Source organism: Ornithodoros turicata, chromosome 8 (genome assembly GCF_037126465.1).
Source record: "Ornithodoros turicata isolate Travis chromosome 8, ASM3712646v1, whole genome shotgun sequence".
Lineage (NCBI taxonomy): Eukaryota > Metazoa > Arthropoda > Arachnida > Ixodida > Argasidae > Ornithodoros > Ornithodoros turicata.
The window spans coordinates 15,416,740-15,438,323 of NC_088208.1; the positions used below are offsets into that span (position 1 = coordinate 15,416,740).

Below are 21,584 nucleotides of genomic sequence, written 5' to 3' on the forward strand. Positions count from 1 at the left end.
TAGGTCAGCGTCATGATATTATACGCAGAATACTGTAAACGTATTTTTATTCAGGGTGTATTAATTTTCGCGAATCGCACATTCAGTCATTTGCGAAATTATTCGTGTGTATTTGATTTCGCGATTCCATGGCTGTCTCCTTTCGCGAGATAAATGTCAAGCTGTGTTCGCGAGTAGTATATACAATTTTTCGCGACTTTTTAGCGGCCGCGAAATTCGCGAAAATTAATACATCGCGAATAAAAATACGTTTACAGTATACTTCTTGAGATGGACTGTTTGGATATCTCAATGGGATTCCGTTACAAGCCCCTTACATCCCACTAGTTTTAGTTACCTAGTACTCAGCACCGGCGTCTTTTTCTTTCTTTCTTTCGTTATGGGGAATTACGGGAGAGGTCAGCCTAGTCAAGCTGTCCACTTTTCGCCTCCGGGATGACAAGGGGGAAATTTGCGCCCCCTCCACCCGTATTCTTGCTTCCCGAAAGGGGTATTTTTTGCGCCCCTGTAGACGGGCTCAGGAGGGGGGGAGTTGCACCCCTCCCCCCGTAGACTGCCCTGCTGTTACTAACGCCATATTCTTCAACGCATCGTTTCCTAAACATCGTTTTGTCGAGCGTTGCGGACAAACAGTGGCCATCACGGACTAGACCCTCGCGTCCTCCGAATCCCTACCGAACATGTGCTGTTGCAATACACTTGTTTGTCTCCCGTGTATTTATTTAGTTCAATATACCTCCAAAGGTCCCTTGAGGGACATTACAGTGCCTTGCTTCCAGAATATTGGTTCGTTATGTGAAGCGGAAGTATAATTAAAATTAATTTATATAGTCTTGACAATACAATGTGCAAAAGATGCCCAATTGGTACCCACGCGTCCGGTAGTATTGCTCCATGAAGATCCAGCGTAGGTGCGGAGAACGAAGACGCGTGCTTCTGCTAGGAGAAAAACGCCGGTGGTCCTCGTGACGTCACCTAACACTTGCAGAACTCGAAACTAACAAATTTTGTGGCTTCTTTGGAAGATTGATGAAGGCGCCTCATGTTCACCGACGGAGTTTACATTTTGAATACTGAAGCCCGGTCTCACCAATGCTGATTAGATTTTGAACCGAGCGATCAAGGGTCGGTCAAACTTGAAGTAAACGGTCAATTATTTTTTAGCGACGTTAGTTAGTGACGTGATTAACGCTTCAGTGACAATAACTACCCTTAGTGGAGCAGAGTTTTGGATCAAATTCAAGTTGAAGGACCGCGGATCTCGGTTCAAATGTTAATCGGGATTGGTTTATAATAAGGTGATGATGATAATGATGATGACGACGACGACGACGATGAACAGAAGAAAAGATCGGGAGGTGAAACGCGACTAGGTCGGACTGGCTACCCCAGTAAAACAAAAAAGAAAGAAAGAAGGAAGCCAATAAAAAATAAGGTTCGTTTTATTTATTCATTCGTACTGCAGACCCAGTTGTGGGCCCTAGCAGGTGTGGACATCATTCTTATTAATCCATGAACAAAAAGCATTATAATCTGGAATGCCGACAGCTTCCAAAGTCAGGCAACCTGTTCCAATCCCCCGTTGTGCGTTGCAAAAATGGAAACTTGTGAGCGTCGACTTCTGCTAACTGTACTATACGAAAGACATCGCATGATTCAGTCTCCTGGATCCTCTAAGTCGTCGAGTTAGAAAATTTACAATATCACATTGGAATTTTTGATGAAAAAGTAAATGCAAAAACTTTAGCTGTGCCCTTCCATGAAACACGATGAGGGTCTCAAACTCGCACTTACACAACAAATCATGACCACAAACAGTCCTTCCGTTACCAGGAGAGATAAAGAGAACGGTCATACGCTGTATATCTTCTCTAAATGTCATCCGTTGAGCCCGTACTTTAAGATTAATTTTTCATTGTTATCGGTCTCTTCCTGATGGTAAACATCCATAGAAAGGGACACAGATTAACGGTTTCCAAAGAAAGCTGAAAATGCTCTACTTGTACGTCAATCATAAGGCAAAAGGTCACATTCAGCCCTGAATTGATTCCTACAAAGCTAGTTGCGCCATAATATTTGAGTTATAGAACAAAGGGATAGAAAGCTAGCGAGCTCCATGGTATGAGCTAATTGATTGAGACGTTACCCTGAGCACCAGCTCCCATGGCGTAGTGGTTAGGGCGATCGCTTTCCACACCGAGACTGGGAGGTGACATGGGCTCGAATCCTGTCGCCGGCTGTGCTGTCTGAGGTTTTCCCTGGGTTTTCCGAAGACTTTCCAGACGAATGTCGGCACAGTTCCTCCTGAAGTCGGCCCAGGACGCATACTAACCCCCCTTCTGAACACCTGGACACGGTAACTTGGTAATTTTTTGGAATGCAAGGGGAATAACGTCTAAGCATATGCTTCCACCAAAGATGTAACCGGCACGTCCTCAACAAATAGAATTCAAATTGCATAATATGCGTACCTTGAAGATGCCCTCTTCGAGATAATACTCACTATGGCAAAGCAATTCTTCAGTTACCATTGAAAAAATAAATAAAAAATGAACAGCACCGACTAGAGAGTGGGGCGCAAAATATTAAAGAAGAAAATGCCCCAAAAGTTAAAATCCACGAGAGACCACGAACACATGCAGATCATGTCCTAAATCTGTAATAGTGCACAAAAAATACATAGAGCACGTTCTTCTCTATGTAAACCAAATTTCCTGACAACACTACTTTTGATGCCAAGCCGCCCTGTTCTTTTGGTTTTATTACGATATGTCGACATCGTCACAGCCATTCCCGGGACTATTTTTTCCAGAAACCACGTTGCAGTGATCCCCCGCCGCTGTAGCGCCTTGCACCGAAATGTCCGTGGACCGAAACGTCCGTGCACCGAAATGTCCGCACCGAAATATCCTGCACCGAAATGTCCTAGACCCCTCGAACCCACATCTTCTGGACTTCCATCTTTCATTAGGTCAGATGGTGAACCAACTCTATTGTACTTGTTCAATATAAATTTAACGGCCGCGTCTTTGGACATCTTCGAGCACTTTAATATCGCATTTAGAGGCCGGAAAATATATCTTTGCCGGCTCATCTAGAAGAGCGGAAACCCAAAGCCACCTCTTTCAGCGTCTACCGACACCTGTGGAAGACACGTAAAAGGCAAAAAAAAACAACAAAAAAACACGGAAACCCTTAGTAAATGGCTTCTTAGATTACAGTCGGTATAAGCGAACGCACGAAGCTTCGCCATCGCCACGTAGAAAAACGCCGTCCCCGAGCTTTCCGAAAAACAACCATCCGCAGAACCACAACCTCCCGCAAATGGGCTGCTCGATGTGCCCCGAGGCCAGATACGTGGAGGTATAGTCAACCATTAGCGCAGGCTTCCCTTCAAGCTGACGACAGCTAAAACACGAGGGACCTGTAAATATGTCACCCATGGCATAGCGCGTTCTTAGAACGCCTAAGCCTCACAGAAGTGGAGGGGTGGGGTGGGGGGTGGAATACCTTCAGGGTCACCGTACGAACACTAAATCCCCCCACCTGTTTTGTTTGAATCCTCTGTTCCTTGGGGGCGTCATTGTCTCTATGCTGGCGAATTCCGTGGAAAGGAGAAGATGCGATAAGGGGCAGGGATTAGGGCATCAACCGCCCGTTAGCCTTCCGTCCCAAATTTCGCATCCACGAGGTCCGGGTTCCACCCACGCGGTGACCTCAAAAATTTGTTCGAAACCAGGCTGCGTACAAAAGACACAATCGAACTGTGGACCGTACCAGCACGCCGGGGACCGTTAGTGTTCAGTGTTCTGCAGTAAGGGTTCCATCGTCGCGTTCCAGTGCCGTAAGTTCTCTTTCATTCTAGCTTTATCTGCCTTTATTTGGTTGTTACGTTATCACCACGAATTTAGCCGAATGAAATATATTATCAGTGAACAGTGTAGGTAACAAACCGTTCTGCTGGTTATCAAGCTATATCGTTCGAAATCCTTCTGTTTGTTAGAATGCACCGTGCGCAGCGAAAGATATTGTTCGGGGTATTGGATAACGGGGCCAAAAAGCATCGTGGATTGGAAATTTATAGCCCATGTAAGTGGATCCACCAGTGGATATTGGTGCGCTGTTGTCAGCTTAAGATATTTTGCCTTCGTGTCCCCTGTGCGGGGTTAAGTGTGTAGTGTGTGCGTACGGTACTCCTTCCGCCCCTAAGAAATCCCGCTTGCAGACGCAAAAGCTTCCGTCAATGAAGTAATGGAGCACTAATGATAGCGTGTCAAATTTTTAGCGACAAGTTTTGTTTGTCAGTTCTGAAATATATGCGCCATGTTCCGGAGCCATCGTTTGGACTCCGCGGTTGACTTGGGAAATTTTTGCTGAAAGTGGTACAGTGGCGCACAGACTTGCCTTGAACAGCGGAGCACGTGCCATCGGGCGCTGGTGGATAGATGGAAACCAGATTGGGGGCGATCCACTATCCCGTTGAAAGGGAGGGTTGGTGCGCACAACGGATGCGATTCCCTGATTGCCGATACAAGCACGTGAACAACGCCACAACCAAGGTACAGCTCCCGTCGACTTTAATAATAACTGGGGTAAAAACAGTGGTCTCGCTCCCGCGGTTACAGCAACCCTTGGGACCACGAAGAAATCTTGATTAAACAAAATTATTCTGTTAGTCGAACGCAAGGGTTTTGTTCACTTAACATTCCTCCAGTGCCCCAAGGGTGGCTGTTATCGCGTTGGGAAATGAGACCGCAGTTTTTTCCAGTGTTATTATTAAGGTTGACCGGTGCTGTACATTAAATAAGCGGCGCAGTGCTCCTGAGGAGCCGAAACCCGACCTTATCCGTTGTGCTTATACCGACCCTCCCTTCAAGGGGATAGTGGATCATCCGAATCTCGTTTCCAGCTGTCTATCAGTGCCCGACGCCACGCGCTTCGCTGTTCAAGGCAAGTCTGCGCGCCACTGTACATACAACGAACGTTTGTAACGTGTTTCAGAATTATAAAAAGACATCAAATTGTTCCAACGAAATTTAGGTTGATACCGAACCATGCCCGGGACACTTAGCAGGCGATTAGGCCATTCGGAATGCTGAGATTCGTCCGATGTCGAATTTTCATGAGTTATCTACTACAAAATGAAACAAGGGAAAGGGTGCAGGCTAGCTAGTCACAAACGAACGGGACCGAGTGGTGATTCGAATGAAGTAGCATTGCAAACCCCGTACCTTGTCTTTGATAATCCTGTGCTTGTTTTCATTACGCTTCCCTCCGTCTCGCAGTACTACTCTAAGAAGAAAAAAAAAAGGAGTAAAACAAGGAGTAATTCCAGCTTCTACTCCCCTAGTCTGCAATTGCTCCCCATTTTAGTCCCCTAACTCTACATTTACTCCCCAGGACTGGAAATTGTCACTGAACTTCGCGAATGGTCTCCTGAATGCAACAGTCTCCGTAAATATGTGCCCTTGGTCAATTTGAACGGCATAAGGCTGTATAACTCATCCAGCGTAGCAATTTTCCAGCCACACAGAGTAAGAAACAGTTAGCGCATCTTTCTTCGAAAATTGGGCCCTATGTATGGCGCAAGATTTTAAATCACTCGATATATCGCGGTTGACGGTTTGCTTCAAAGTATTTTCATGCATGCACACGAATTATGTACTTGGGACTCTTACAACAGCGCGTGAAATGCAGTCTTCACTCTGTGACATTCATTTAGTACTCCCGAAAGGGACTATTTTTTGTGACAATGCATTTAGTCCCCAAAAGGAGTAAAAGTACTCCTTTTTTTTTAGAGTGTATGATGTTCTTGAATATCTCCCATTTCATGTAAGGCGTGACATTTAGCACATGAAGAATTAAGCTCGAGTTAAACTTTAGTGTTAAACAACGGCGTCTCTGCGTTCGACTCCCCAGACTCAAGGAAACGTTACCTCCTACATCTATACAGCAGCTCGCTTGTATTTGAATTGCCTTGTTGTATTTTTAGTGCTTTGTTAGTCGCATTTCATGCCGTGCATCTTACGCTACTTCACAGTCACAACTAAGCAACAATTAGCAACTGCTTAAATGGGTGCGTTGGTTCATACATTACATTTTGACGGTAGTGCGTTAGGGCATGTTGTTCGTACAGCTCCCGTCAGAGTTAATAATAACACTGGAAAAATTGTCTCATTTCCGAGCGTGATAACAGCCACCCTGGGTGCACTGGGAATGTTGAGTGAACAAAATCCTTGCGTTAAACTAACCGAATAATTTTGTTCAATTACCATTTCCTCGTGGCACTCAATGGTTGCTGTAATCGCGCTCGGGAACGAGACCACATTTTTTTTTGTTATTATTAACTTTGACGGGAGCTGTACTGCCTGACGTGCATGAACGACAACAATGTGGCTTTCACGTGTTTTAAACAACGCGCCACAGCTGACCGGCAGCTGTTAGCTCCGAGAATATTGGTGAAGGTTATGATGATCCGTGCTTTTACGTCCGGTGACAATGATCGGGTCTAGGACATTTCGGTGCACGGACGTTTCGGTGCAAAGCGTTACAGCGGCGGGACATCATTGCAACGTGGGTTCCTGGAAAAATATAGTTCCGGGAATGCATAACTATACTAACTAATGACTAATACTAACTAACTGAAATATAGTCACGATGTCGACATATCGTAATAAAGAAAAGAAGAGGGCGGCTTAGCATCAAAAGTAGTGTTGTCAGGAAATTTGGTTTACATAGCGAAGAACGCGCTTTAGGTATTTTTTGTGCACTATTATAGATTTAGGGGCATTTTCAGGCAGGGGCATTCAGGCATTTAGGGGCAGGACAGTGTGCAGTTGGTGTATTTAAGCTGCGTCTCGGCTATTAGAGTTGTTTGTCAGTCAGTGCTTCGTCTGTTTTGTCTGTGTCCCCTGCACCGGGGTTTTATCGCTTTTAGGATTAGGGGCATTTTCTTCTTTAATATTTTGCGCCCCATGTTCTAGTCGGTGCTGTACAGATATTCATTTTTTTAATTGCTTTTTGCAAGAGTAGATGAAGAATTGCTTTGTCATTTTGTAGTGAGTTTTATCTCGAAGAGGGTATCTTCAAGGTACGGATATTATGCAAATTGAATTCCATTTGTTGAGGATGTGCCGGTTACATCTTTGGTGGAAGCATATGATTAGACGTCATTGCCCTTGTATGCCAAAAAGACATGTCCCGGTGTTCAGAAGGGATTATAGTTCCTGTGTTCCCGTTTGGATAAAAACTCTGCACCTTCCCGTGGGTCTTCAAGTTTGCATAAATGGAACAAAAGTCTTCAAGCATGAAATAAGCCGTTTTATCGCATTATGGCCATCCCGTGAGTGATTCATTGTGATGAACTATGTCAAAAACAAACGAACAAAAAATTGTTGATTAGTAAAATTAAATTTATGACTATCGCATCTTACTTTAGCAATACTTTCCACAACCGCCTCTTCGACATACCTATGATGCATAAGTGCATAACCCATGAAAGCACTGCTTTTACTTTTGAAAAGACGACCAGTTTATGGCTAGCGAGTGTAACAGCTTTTGAGGGGCACCACGGTAATATTATATGGTTGTTTAGGCCTTGAAAATACGCGGCCATCACCGAGGGAAAATTATGTAGGAATACAAGGGGAATAACGTCTAATCCAATGCTTCCACCAAAGATGTAACCGGCACATCCTCAACAAACGGAATTCAAATTGCATAATATCCGTACCTTGAAGATGCCTCCTTCGAGATAATACTCACTACAAAATTAAAAAGCAATTCTTCATCTACTATTGAAGAAAGAAAGAAAAAAAATGAATACTATAAACGTATTTTTATTCGCGATCTATTAATTTTCGCGAATTTCGCCACCGCTAAAAAATCGCGAAAAATTGTACTCGCTAACACAGCTTGACGTTTGTCCCGCGAAAGGAAACAGTCCTGGAATCGCGAAATTAAATACTCGCGAATAACTTCGCAACTGACTGAATGCGCGGTTCGCGAAAATTAATACATCGCGAATAAAAATACGTTTACAGTATCTGTACAGTAGCGACCAGAACGTGGAGCACAAAATATTAAAAAAGAAAATGCCCCAAATAATAGTGCACAAAAAATACATAAAGCTCGTTTTTCACTATGTAAACCAAATTTCTTGACAACACTACTTCCGATGCCAACCGCCCTCTTCTCTTTGTTTCGTTACGATACGTCGACATTGTGACAGCCGCTCCCGGGACCATTTTTCCGGGACCCCTCAGCAACGTTTTGCACCGAAATGTCCGGATCCCACAATGACCATGAGCGAAGCCGGAGTGGTCGGTCTCAAATTTCAGCACCCTGCCACCAAGTTGTTAACATCATCGGTCGGGTTCGATCCCGCGACCTGGAGACCAGAAGGCAGACAACTCCGACAATGTATCGATAGTGTTCGACTACAGTATACTCGTTTTGAGTGAAATGAAACGAAGGGCAGACCGAACGCAGCGGAGAGAGGAGGGGGACCTGTCATACATTCCCTTTTATCTTTTTATTTTTCTGGAAGAAATACCTTTAGGCCCGGTTTCAGCAACGACGAATAACATTTGAACCGAGATCAACGGTCCCTTAACTTGGAATTTAACGCTTTAACTATGTTTCACTAAAGAGAGTTATTGTTACTAAAACATTTCTTACGTCACCAACTAACGTTTTTCAAAGAATAATATTGAGTGAAAGTTTTAGAAACGCTCGATGTCGATTGTTAAGTTAACCAGCGTTGGTGCAACCGGGCCTTAATCCTAGAAGCATTATTTGACTGCGCACAATAAAGGAAATGTGGCACACGAAGCATTAACGGGGGGGGGGGGGGGGGGGGGGGGGGTTACGTGGTGGTGATGGCGACATCGGCAAGCCGGTTTTCGTCACCACCACGTTTATTACGGAAAGGTCAGCCGGACTAAAGGTCGGCTTGCTATTCCTAAACAAAAAATACGAAGATAAATGGACACAAAGGGCGATCGATCAAGGTAACAGCTTGTTCCAAATTTTATTTCCTCCACATTGTCATATACACGAGTGCCATGGGTCTGGCAAGGTTTAGCCGGGATACATGGCAAAGGCCAGAACACAACAAACAATTGTTGTGTCCGTCCCAATCTCCGCCGTGTCTCTGGTTCCTCCTTCTTCAAACAAAAGCTATATGGTTCGCATGCAGATGCATACAATATAGCGCCGAACAAGTTGTATCAAGATTGTATTTGTCATAATTGAAGAATTATTGGTTCAAGAATCAGCTTTCAATTGATTACATCGTGGACAAAATTCAATTGATTATTCGTCATAGTGCTTGAGTCAAGACCTATAGCAGCAGACCCTGTGCGACTAGTTGACTAACAGTGGAAGTGTCAGGCTTTGTGATCCGCATGAAGGCAGCCAGGAAGGTGATCATTCCATGTTAGGATTGCGTAGAGTGGTACCCCTAAAATTTTTATAGTGTCAAGCAGATAAATAGCGTTTCGATTTTATTAGGATTAATGGTATTGCATTGTTCGTATACCAGGAGCAAACCAAGGATGCTTAGTCGCTTGTGAAAAGTGAAAAAACGAAAGTTGGGAAAAACCTAAGGAAAACCGCGGAAAACCTAAACCTCTCTCCCCTATCCATTAGAGGACAACGTGTGTCTCCGCTGATGTCACGGCTCATGGACTTCCCGATTCAACGCGACGTCATCTGTCACGCCACCGTCAAAATCGAAAGCTCACGAGCTACAAGAGAGGTTCTACCTTTTACGATCTTCCAGGTATTATTCCTTGAGCCTTCCCGCAGCTTCGCATAGCGAGCCACGCTCTCTTGTTCCATATTTTACGTATCCCTGTTCGCGTTTAAGTGTAATATACCGCGACAATCTGCCTGGGACACTGCACTTCATGCGGAGCTCATGATACGTGCACACGTCAGGCCCCTTCATTGACGCTTTGTGTCCATTATCCATCAAAAAAAGGGGGCATGGCGTGGTTATGTCCGTCACTTGCCATTCGCTAAACGCACGTATACCTTGTCGCACATGCCGACTTTATGTCTGACCATTATGCGCATTTACATTGGCAGTGGCTACCTGCCCGGCAAATATTGTTCCCGCACATTGGCGAGCGCTTCGAATAGCGCGATTGTGCTCCTACTTGTTGCGCCTTCTTCACCCGCGCACAATGCCCTGAATGGCTGACAAGAATCCTCCGGGATTAAACTGATACCCAACAGCACACAACCCGTGTGTTCGAATAGATGCCAGATTGTGCGCGTCACAAGAGAACGTGATAAACGAGCCCATTCTCGGTCCGAGCACAAAACCTGGGTCCCACAAAGGCCCACAGAACCCCCCCCTTTGTACACCTCTGTAGGGCCTGCGATTGTTACATCAGTTCCCGCTTTTCAATATTCGACACTCTCCACAGAGACCGTGGACAATGGAAGAGTTCCCCTCCGGCTTGAGTCGTTCGTCCCCTCCGACGGAAGCGGACCCTTTTGTCAGAGGCGAGTCCCCCTCTCCAGTCCCCAGCAGCCAATGGGACTCGTGTGCTCCCACCTGGTCCGGCGGGGAGCTTCATTCAAGACAACTGGCAGCATCGCTTCAGATGGCATCGTCACCTTGGTCCGTTTCAGAGCTCAACATGAACGTCATGGCCGGGATGATGGGCCCTGGGCAGGGAATGATGGGACAGTTGTCTCCGCCGTCGATGTTGCACGGGAACGCGTCTCCCGGCGGGATGAAGAGCAGTCCGGATCACATCAAGCGACCGATGAACGCTTTCATGGTGTGGTCTCGTGCTCAGCGGCGGAAGATCGCGCTCGAGAACCCAAAGATGCACAACTCCGAGATTTCCAAGAGGCTCGGGGCCGAATGGAAGCAGTTGAGCGAGGACGTGAAGCGGCCTTTCATCGACGAGGCCAAGCGGCTTCGCGAGCAGCACATGAGGGATTATCCCGACTACAAGTACCGGCCGCGGAGGAAACCCAAGCCACCTCAGCCCAAGAAGGCGCCGGATACACCGTACGCATTTACGCTTCCTTACGTGGCTCCTGGAATGGATCCGAGGGCGTACATGGCGACTTCCCAGCCGTCACAGGTCCCGCAGCAGGTTTCAACGCCACCCATGTCCGACGACAAGAGGACGTCACCCGCCAACGCCTTCTACGGTTACCCGCCGGACATTAAGCCTTTCGCAGCAGCGGCAGCGGCTCAAGCTTCCATGTACAAGGCTTCCAACCCTGCGGACCTGCCTCCCACGACCCATTCTCTCTACGCGGGTTTGTACGGTGCCACGCCGACGACGCAACCCCCTCCGGGTCTGATGACGACGGCAGCCCAGATGTCCCACGCCAACTATCAAGCTTCGGCTGCTGCGGCTGCAGCGTACATGTACGGTTGTGGACCAACGGGTTACGGATCTCCCCAAGACCAGCGTAGAAGTGTTCCGGTCATATTCTAGGAGGACAGAACCTTGTGTGGATCCTTAGTGATACAAGCTCGTACAGCAGGTAACCGTGCCTTCTGTTCACTCCGTATTCTTTTAACCCGTTTTAGTGTTGAATCGGTGTGTACGAATGTGGTGATAAAACTATGCTCAGAACTACGACAAAATTGCCTGGTCTATGGGTAAATCCAGCCGACCAAACGCTCTGCCCTAACAGCACTACTAAACTTTTTGGACAACGTAAGACTTGGGTCATTACTGTGAGGTTCATCGACCAAATTACTGCGATCAAAGGGGCACAGTATCCTGTCTAGCGATGAGACACGCCTATCGTCATCACCAACATAAAGTTTACGTACTCAGACTAAAAATCGCAGGTGCTGTAAGATATTCTTGATAGCTGCAACTGTTTCTGCATTGATTGATTGATTGATGAAAAAAAATATATATATGGAGACGTGAGACCCGACAAAGTCTCTGTCTCCGCATTCTTTCTGGTAGACTGATTGCCTTCGTACATTTTCAACCGTCGCAATTACCATCTTTCTGGAATGGGGGGAAAAAAGGAGAGAAGCCTCCACTTCAGGGAGGACAGGGCGTATTGTCATAGGATCGGTTGCCGTGTACAAGGTCGTCGTAGCCCTAAGGGCGGTACTCCCCTCTTTGGCGATCGTAAAACTTGTTAACGGCTTTGTTCGAAGCGTTGTCCCCCCACAGTTTTAAGATTACGGACGAAACGGCTTTCTTGTGGTCGGGGAGTGCGTTTCTTTCTTTTATTTTGCACTTAGTTGAAAAAAAAAAAAAAAGCTGCTTTTTCTTAGTAAGGCTACCAAAGTGTCTAGCTATACCGCCGTTTAGAACTGCCTTATGGCATTTGTGTGCACACGTGGTTCTAAGCTGATGAATCATATTTTGGTCTTCCCTTACGTGGATGGACCATGGTGTGCCCATAGTGAGCTATGTAAAGAGGAAGCGGGAGTCATCGCGATGTGTCACTAGAGAGCGTTGGCGCGAGGATTCGAACCCAGGTCCTCCCTAGATGGAGCTTGCCTTGGCCCTTCTCTCCGCGTTAGTGCCGCGATGCAATTCCGGCTGTGTGCAGCGTTCAGAGGTGGACAGGTGAAAAGAGGACAACGATAGAGGGGCATAGGTATGCGTCCTGGGCTGACTTCACGGGGTCAGTTGTAGGATTCGAACCCACCACCTACCAGATGATCTCGAAGGTATCACCAACGCGCGGCTGATGACCAACCACTCTACCATGCCGCTGGTCTTTCTCTACAAAAAGTCTGCGATAAGGCAGACTTTGGAATGACTATATTACGTGTGTATCACCCTGCGAAACTCATCGTCAACATCTACTGTTGTTGTTTGGTAGAATTGACTCTAGCTTTTGCAGCTTCCGGATAAATGTTTCACATCTTCCCACTGCAAACTACTCACCTCTGTTACGATGCAAGTCTCATCCTTTGTGCTCACAATTCTGTCTTCGTATTTTTCAGAAGGCTAGAGGACCAAAGCAACTCATGTGTGATCTACAAGTGCCAAGGAGTTTCGCACCCAGTGCCTCGGGTTTCTTTTTTACCCCTCAAGATGTCACGACATGCGCTTTTCACCAAGTTTTCTACGAATGTTGACGTGGACTCTCTCACGGCATGTTACGTGTCTTGCCTTATTCCTATTTGGTCGCAGACATTGTTTCCCGTAAGGTCTGCGCTGTACATAAGTGTAAATATGTGTGTAGAAAATATGAAAACCGAGTATACGTATATAGATGATTGTCACTGTTGGCGGAATCAAACAATTCAGGTTTTATCGAGTTGACGCGTTTTAGAGTTATCACGTTTTACACACTCCGGTAGGGGGAGCCGGTTGGCCTCTCACTACAGCTAGACCAAAGAATAATTACCTCATCTTATTATTATTTTTGGAATTCCCTGTACATACATGATACATAGACCGATGTAATAAAATTGTTTTACTGCTCAGTTTATCCATTTATCTGGTGTGACATGGGTGGTGGTGGTACTGGCAACTGTTTGTTTGTCTGCTGCCTGTTGTGTTTGGGAGTTACTCAGAAAAGGCTTAGTAGAGTTCCTTGTTCATTTAAAGTGGCAAGGTGTTATGTCCCCCAAAACATATTTAAAAATGTTGTTCATGCCAGAACGTCATAATATTTAATAGTAATAAATAGATAACCGTAAAACTAATAAACTAGTTAATAGTAAATATATTTGTGTGAACAACGAAACTTATAGGTGTAGGGTACTTGAACAGCAGCAAGAAAGCACGTTTAAGAAGGACAAAATTGCTCCCTGTGTGCCACTAGATGTGGTACACGTCATTCACGTGGTACGTACATATTACGATGCAACCAATTTATGAGCAGACTGGTTCAAAATCCACAATTGATTTGGCACGATGAGTGTCCACAGGAACAGTTAACACCTCGTTTGAGTACGCCACGCTTCAATTGAATGCCAAAACCTGTGCAAGAGCAGTAGCTATACGAAAAACTTGATCGGAGTAGAAAAGACTTTGCCTTTGGAAAGATAAAATATTACAGACGAATGTTTACGGAGTACCGTCCCTTTTTCCTTTTTTTTTGGGGAATAGCAAGCCGGCGTGCTGCCTGGCTGACCTTTCCCCATTTTTCTTTCCTTTTCCTTCTTTCTTTCTGTCAAGAAATTCCTTCCTCCCTTGAGTACAAGTTACAGGCAAAATGTGGTGATATCACTGTTCGTTACTCATTTTTGAAAGTGCTTAAAGAGATACTTCGGAACGATCGGTGAAAAAATTGCTGCATATTCTAGTTTCTGCATAACATCCACAGTATACCTGTCATCAACTTGGTTTCTTTCTTATGTGACGAATTATGCCTCAAATAGGCGAGCTACCAAACCGAAACAGCAACGTGGAGAGGAGTCGCAGAAACTTTCGGCCAACGAAAAGGCCAACGCGTTACGTCACCCTGCATGAAGCGGACAAGTATAGTATACCACACCGGTCGTATCTGCTGTGTGACATTCCCGAAACAAAACCAATAGACCAAGATTGGGGATCAGATTACTGAGACACAGATGGAAGTAAACAGAGGTCACCTGCTTTCCTGAGAGTCAGGAAACAGCGCAGGAATGATATGACCACGGTCCCTTGATATGGCTAACGCACGGTGACGTTGGCGGAACAATGGAAAGAAAGAAGTACTTCCATCGACGCTCGGTGGGAGCCAGACTTTGCAAATTAAATTTTTGTATGATTCCACCTTCGTCTTCAAGTGAGATATTTAACTGCATTTAACTTACATAACTGTGTTCAGTTTGTGTAAATGATTGTGTGACCGCAAGCTCGAAATCCATTTGGATGCGAAGTCTCCCTCAAAGTACAGTAATTGACTACTCAAAAATTCGTTAATTACATTCACTTATTACGTCACAACTCTGGTGGTGGGCCGTAGGCGGGCTGATGTCCTGGCAGGAAACTGCCAATGTGAGTCTGATGGTCACGGAGTCAGTACAGCTGGCGACGTCTATCCCTATGTGATGGTTGTGTCCAACCAACAGCTCCTAGAAACAAACCCTGAACGCTTGAGCGCGAGGGGAGGGGGGGGAGGGTAATGGCAGAACCGGCTCGCGGTTGTTGGCAACACAGAAGTGGGCGTCGTCACGATTATAGCAAAAAAGAGAAAGAGTGGAGCGACGTGACGTAACAATCAAGAGTCCGCCAATCACGACCGTGCTTTTGGCGGCTGTAGCTATATGGTAACAAGCCGTCGTCAGCCGGTTGGGTAGCCAGAGAAAACCTGTGTGCGCGATTGGCTGACTTCTTGGCTGGCTGCTGCGATTGGCTGATTATGTCCACGTGCGAAGGAATGATCCATAGGTGGCGTTGGCCCAACACTGATATCTTTTTTTTTAAGTTCCGTGTTAGCGCCGCGAAGTAACTGTGGCTATGAGCGGCGTACAGACGTGGTCAGATGAAGAGAGGACAGCAGGAAGGAGTGGGGGGGACTGCAGGGTTAGTATGCGTCCTGGGCCGACTTCAGGGAGAACTTTACTGACATTCGTCTGGAACGTCTGCAAGAAAACCCAGGGAAAACCTCAGAGAGCACAGCCGGTGTGGGGAGTTCGAACCCGCGTCACCTCCCAGTCTCGGCACGGAAAGCGATCATCCTAACCACTATGCCACGAGAGAGCCACAACTATATGAATGACGATGGGATGAGGCATACCTCAGTGCATGTGGGTTAATATATGAGTGGGATGACGATGAAAAAGATGAGGCGCACACACATGAGACACGCAAATGGGTGTATCACACACGCGGTTGCGTCGTAACTGATGGGGATAGTAGTAGTTCACCCGGTCGGCCACCGGAGATGTAGTGCTGTGAAGATCATGTCTCCGCATTCACGGCAAAAGCTCTGATGCCACAGGAGTTCAAGCGGGCTAGTAGACGTCGAGAATAGATAGAATGAGTGCATGCGTTGACGGTGCTGCACAGGTTAGAACAAGGGCCCAACATTGTGGCAAGACTGCGCGGCTTGTTGTTTATACGGGTCAGTTGGGACTGGAGCATTGCTCTCTCCGAACCCTATAGAGAGCCAATTACAGAGCCACTTAGTCCATGGCTCACGTTGGTTCCCCAGCGGTTTGTCCGGATCCGCAAAGACAGATCCTGGGAAGAAGGGCCCCAGATAGCAAGGGGGGCCGGGGATGTCCCCTGGGTGCGTATCGCACAAACTTCGGGGAAGCTATAGGGGATCCTGTGCTACTTATGCATTCTTGGCTCTAAGGGGTTAATGTAAAGGAGTTGTCATCATCGTCACCTCTCATCATCCTCATCATATTAGACATATGGGGTATAGAGTTCCACTCCTGGAGTGGAAAACCACCCCACTTCGTCGTCAAGATATAGCTGCTGTTGTTTTTATGCAGCAGGGAAACATCCCACATCATCATCATCATCCATTCATCTATGTTGTTGTATGCAGCATGGCACTAGGCCACACCACATCAACGGTAGTCTGACGTTTACGGGTTGGATGCCTCTCCAAGATTCGAGGGGATGGAGGAGAGGGGGAAACCGGGTGCTATTCTGAAATCTCTCTCAGCTTAGGACAAAAGTTTACGGAACACGGCACCTGCGTATTTCCGCGTATTTCTTCATCGGAGCGCCCCCTGCTGGCTATATCAGGAAGATATCGAATAAGAAACGGGTGGCCGGCTATTCCATCCATCTCTCAGTATGTGTCCACTCCCGTTTGCTGCAAGGTTGTCGTTCCATTCGAGAAATGCGACACCCGGTGTTCCGTCAATTTTTGTCCCAAGCTGTACATTCGGGTGTTATCGGGTTGGTGTTTTCCCTTCCTGTCTAGCAAGCGGCACGCAGTATCGCGTCCATTGGTCAAACATATATGTTGGGAAGCTCCACATGTCGTAACGCCCAATGTACTCCGCATAGTTTATTGGTGTACTCAATAAATATTTCTATGAGTCGTGTTTACAGATTGCGCCTAAATAGTGTAGTGTACTTGACTGGCGTTGGGGAAAAATCGGGTTCAACCCGAATTGGTCCTAGACTGATTCGGGAGGGAGGAATCGGGTTTAGCCCTGAAAAGTCGGACCCTACGCAAACATATATGAGACCAAAAACGCGATTGTTTTGAGCACAACTCTGTAAGTATAGACCTCTCCCTGTTTGTAGACCAATGACGTCATAGTGTTCGACAGCGCCACCAATTTGGTAGAGTTGAACTGCGCTGGAAGCTAGGGGCGAACAAGGTCGTGCCCGAAAGCCACGGTCTTGAGGGGATTACGATGGTTCATGAAAGGGACGCGACCTTCGGTCATACTTTTCTTTCAATACGAGGCAGAGGAGGAGGAGGAGGAGTGTCGTTGGGAGGAACCCGAGAGGTCTGCCTGCCTGATTAGGCGGCATGTTTCTCGGGAAGGGAAAGGTGGTGGAGAGGAGGAGAGGAAAGGGTGAAGTGGAAGACCGAGCGGAATCCGCTCGGGGGGAGGATAGCTGCGTCCATGGGCCGACTTCAGGGGAACTGTGCCGGCATACGCCTATTACACATCTGAGGGAAACCCAGGAAAAACCCCAGACGGCACAGCCGGCCCGCGGATTCGAACCGCGGACCTCCCAGTCTCCAAGCGCACGCGTTACCGCTGCGCCACCGGAGCTGGTCAATACGAGGCAGACAACAAGTACCCATGCATACGTGGAACGCAGCCCTCTCCTTCTGATTGCATCGTTATAATCTGGTAGGTCGTGATTGAAACATACAAGGGCTGTACCGAAAACAATGCAGAAGTGCATGGTCATGACTTCTTTATTAACTGACGTAAATAGCCCAAATTGCAGATGTTTTTTTTTTTCGTTTTTGTTTTTTAATAGCAGGCCGCCGTGCTGCCTGGTCTGTGGTTGAGTTCTTGACGAAGGAGGGGTGCAGGCTGTCCGACATCCACAGAACTATAGAATATCTACGGAATGTGTACTTCGCACACACTTTCTGATACCCCAAGCTTTCCACCATGTTCTGTATGGCATTGCGACAACAGTCCAGTTGTTTAGCAAGCTCACTGTTTGTGACGCGTCTGTCCGCGCGAATCAAGTCGTCCACTCGCTGATGATTCGTGTGCAGTGATTGCAGCTGGTCTCCCACTGCGCGGTTTATCTTCAATGCTGATTTCCCCTTCTCTAGACTTCTTCATCCACCTGTGCACATTGCACTTATCTAATTAGGTGTAGATTTGCACGTAAGGTGTTCTTGCTGTTGTCAATGGGGTCATCTTCGTACACATTGCGTGGCCTCCTGTGGATGGTCAGCTTCTGCTTGGAATCCATTGTTCACCTGCAAGGGAAAAAGATTCTAACCTAACCCAACCTAACCTAACCCAACCCAACCTAACCTAACCTAACGCAGCCATACTAATCCCTCCTGTCTCCCACACACCTTCCTGCTGTTCTCTCTCCATCTGTCCACGTCTGTATACGCGCCGTTCATAGCCACAGTTGCTTCGCGTCGCTAACACGGAATTAAGTTAGGTTCAATTAAGATTTACGTTTGCAACTATCGTGTCACGCAGTTCATAATGTGCTTCCAAAAATGCCACTGTGCAGATCCAGCCAAGGTTTGTCAACTTCTCTTTGAAATGCGCGGAAAATGACGAGTTCTCCAAGGTGTCACCAGCTCCGGTGGCGCAACGGTAACGCGTGCGCTTGGAGACTGGGAGGTCCGCGGTTCGAATCCGCGGGCCGGCTGTGCCGTCTGGGGTTTTTCCTGGGTTTCCCTCAGATGTGTAATAGGCGTATGCCGGCACAGTTCCCCTGAAGTCGGCCCATGGACGCAGCTATCCTCCCCACGAGCGGATTCCGCTCGGTCTTCCACTTCACCCTTTCCTCCTGTCCACCATCTTTCCCTTCCCGAGAAACATGCTGCCTAATCAGGCAGGCAGACCTCTCGGGTTCCTCCCAACGACACTCCTCCTCCTCCTCCTCCTCCTCCTCCTCCTCTCCAAGGTGTCACCAGCTCCGGTGGCGCAGCGGTAACGCGTGCGCTTGGAGACTGGGAGGTCCGCGGTTCGAATCCGCGGGCCGGCTGTGCCGTCTGGGGTTTTTCCTGGGTTTCCCTCAGATGTGTAATAGGCGTATGCCGGCACAGTTCCCCTGAAGTCGGCCCATGGACGCAGCTATCCTCCCCACGAGCGGATTCCGCTCGGTCTTCCACTTCACCCTTTCCTCCTGTCCACCATCTTTCCCTTCCCGAGAAACATGCTGCCTAATCAGGCAGGCAGACCTCTCGGGTTCCTCCCAACGACACTCCTCCTCCTCCTCCTCCTCCTCCTCTCCAAGGTGTCACCAGCTCCGGTGGCGCAGCGGTAACGCGTGCGCTTGGAGACTGGGAGGTCCGCGGTTCGAATCCGCGGGCCGGCTGTGCCGTCTGGGGTTTTTCCTGGGTTTCCCTCAGATGTGTAATAGGCGTATGCCGGCACAGTTCCCCTGAAGTCGGCCCATGGACGCAGCTATTCTCCCCCCGAGCGGATTCCGCTCGGTCTTCCACTTCACCCTTTCCTCTCCTCCTCTCCACCACCTTTCTCTTCCCGAGAAACATGCCGCCTAATCAGGCAGGCAGACCTCTCGGGTTCCTCCCAACGACACTCCTCCTCCTCCTCCTCTCCAAGGTGTCGGCTGCACAGTTTTCCTGTTGGAAAGGGTTGTGCATTTGCTACTTAATCAAGTTTCCGCGTTACGATATGTGAAGTTGTATAGTATAATTCACTATCAGTGGCACTGCAAGGTATTGAATCCACGCGATTTTTGAAACTCCCGCGGCCTCGGTGGCTCAGTCGGTAGCGTGTTCGCCTTCTGATCCCGAGATCGCGGGTTCGAGCAACTTGGTGGCAGGGTACAAGTTGCTTAGACACGCCGTCTTCCGCGAGGGACGTTAAATACGGGGTGCCGTGTGATGAGATTTCATCGCACGTTAAAGAACCCTCAGGTGGGCAAAAGCAATCCACAGACCGACCGCTGTGGCGTCGCTCATGATCTCAGTTTTCTCGCGACGTAAACCCCCAATTATTATTATTATTGAAACTCCCGCGCATTTGTGCGTGTGTGCGACGTCATGTGACGACACGGTGACGTTTGAAGGGCGTTCCCACCCATCGCCACGTGACCGCGCAAGAGTGAACGTCATGCAACGTCACGTGAGCAGGGGAGGGGCTCTCTAGTTTTCTCCTCCCTGTAGATCAGCCTCCGATGAAAAGCTCTCGCGGCAAAATACAGATGCCTTTGGAAATATACAACGATTTCGAGCGACGCGTCTCACTGAGGAGTTGTTTGAAATTATTCGAATGCTCCTGTCACATGCATTTCGTTCAATTCGCTGAGGAAGTGAACTACACATTTAAAGGAGCAGTGAAGTAACCCTGTTCTTTTATTTTCTGGCTGGGGTGAGCAACAACTTGTTCCTGTAACAAGTTATTTCTTGCAGTGACTATAGTTACTTTTCTTCAAAATTAGCTGTAACTGGTTAAATTTTGCAGTGGCTCGTTACTTTTCAACTAAAGAACCTTGTGACTGTAACTTGTTACATTTAGCAGTGACTAGTCGCTTTTCCACTAAACAAACGTGTAACTATCTCGTCACATTTTGCAGTGGCTAGTTCGAAGTAGAAGTTAGAAGTAGACAGGACGAGCGCTTACTTACAACTAATTTTAATTGGCATCAACCGAAGATATAAAGGTTAAAAGGAGCTAAAGTGTATAACCGGTTCAGTCCGGCGATTCCAATGAAGTAGCAAGGTTATCTCTCGTCACCCTTCCAGGAAGCTCATTTCAATCATGTGCAAGTATATCGAAGTGTCACTTACACATTTTTCACCTAGTTTTCTTATATAATAAGCTTCTACTATATCTCCCGTGCCGTCGCATCCCTGCTCCTGCACAATATTCTTGGCTCATTTAAAATCGGTCTGCATGTGCAGCTTTTACAGTGGGTTGGCATATGTACAAGGGAGTCATTTTTTTACGGACAGTTCATGTTCGCGTAATCGTTCATTCACACAACGGCCGGACTGTCCTACATATAACCCACCACAGGTGAGGGGTATCAGGTACACAACTGCCACAGCACACTTCACGTAGACATTGTGGTGATTCTTGCCGCTTGATTTTAGCTCCTTTGAACCTTTATATCTTCGGCGCTTATAAGCGCTCGCCCTGTCTACTTCTGCTTTGTGGTAGTCTATTCTAGCGCAATCCTCTGTACTGCAATGCTCCAACTAGCCCACAACAGCATATACTGCTCACCTGAGTGCACTCAGTGTAGCGAACCTCTGTCGGTTTTACAGAAACTCATCTCATGTTCATCCAGCAAGGCTATGCAGTACTACGCGTAAAACGCATTTACCTTACATAGCTACGAGCACATGTCCATCTCTCCGCAGCTAGAAGAATCCCCAGCGGCCAGCGCGCAGGCAAAAGCGACTTCTCACGTGACATATGACGTTCGCAGAGAGGCGGAGCCCATCTGACTCGAACTACAGCCGAAAAGAGTCTCCCGCCTGATACGACTACGAAGTGCATGAGGCAGCAACAAATCAGGTGCATACAGGGTAAC

The 21,584-nt window shown here is 47.4% G+C and overlaps 1 protein-coding gene across 2 annotated transcripts; it reads left to right on the forward strand.

The window, feature by feature from the left end:
* Nucleotides 1-3,603: 3,603 nt before the first annotated feature.
* Nucleotides 3,604-13,444, forward strand: LOC135365984 (transcription factor sox-3-like). Of its 2 annotated transcripts, XM_064598632.1 has the most exons (4): nt 3,604-3,844; nt 9,652-9,784; nt 10,437-11,520; nt 12,959-13,444. In XM_064598632.1, the coding sequence occupies exons 2-3, from the start codon at nt 9,674-9,676 to the stop codon at nt 11,469-11,471; spliced, it is 1,146 nt and encodes a 381-aa protein (XP_064454702.1). In that variant the 5' UTR covers nt 3,604-3,844; nt 9,652-9,673; the 3' UTR covers nt 11,472-11,520; nt 12,959-13,444. The 2 variants fall into 2 exon arrangements, with proteins under 2 accessions (XP_064454702.1, XP_064454703.1); XM_064598633.1 differs by lacking the exon at nt 9,652-9,784 and having other exon boundaries at nt 3,605-3,844.
* Nucleotides 13,445-21,584: the final 8,140 nt, after the last annotated feature.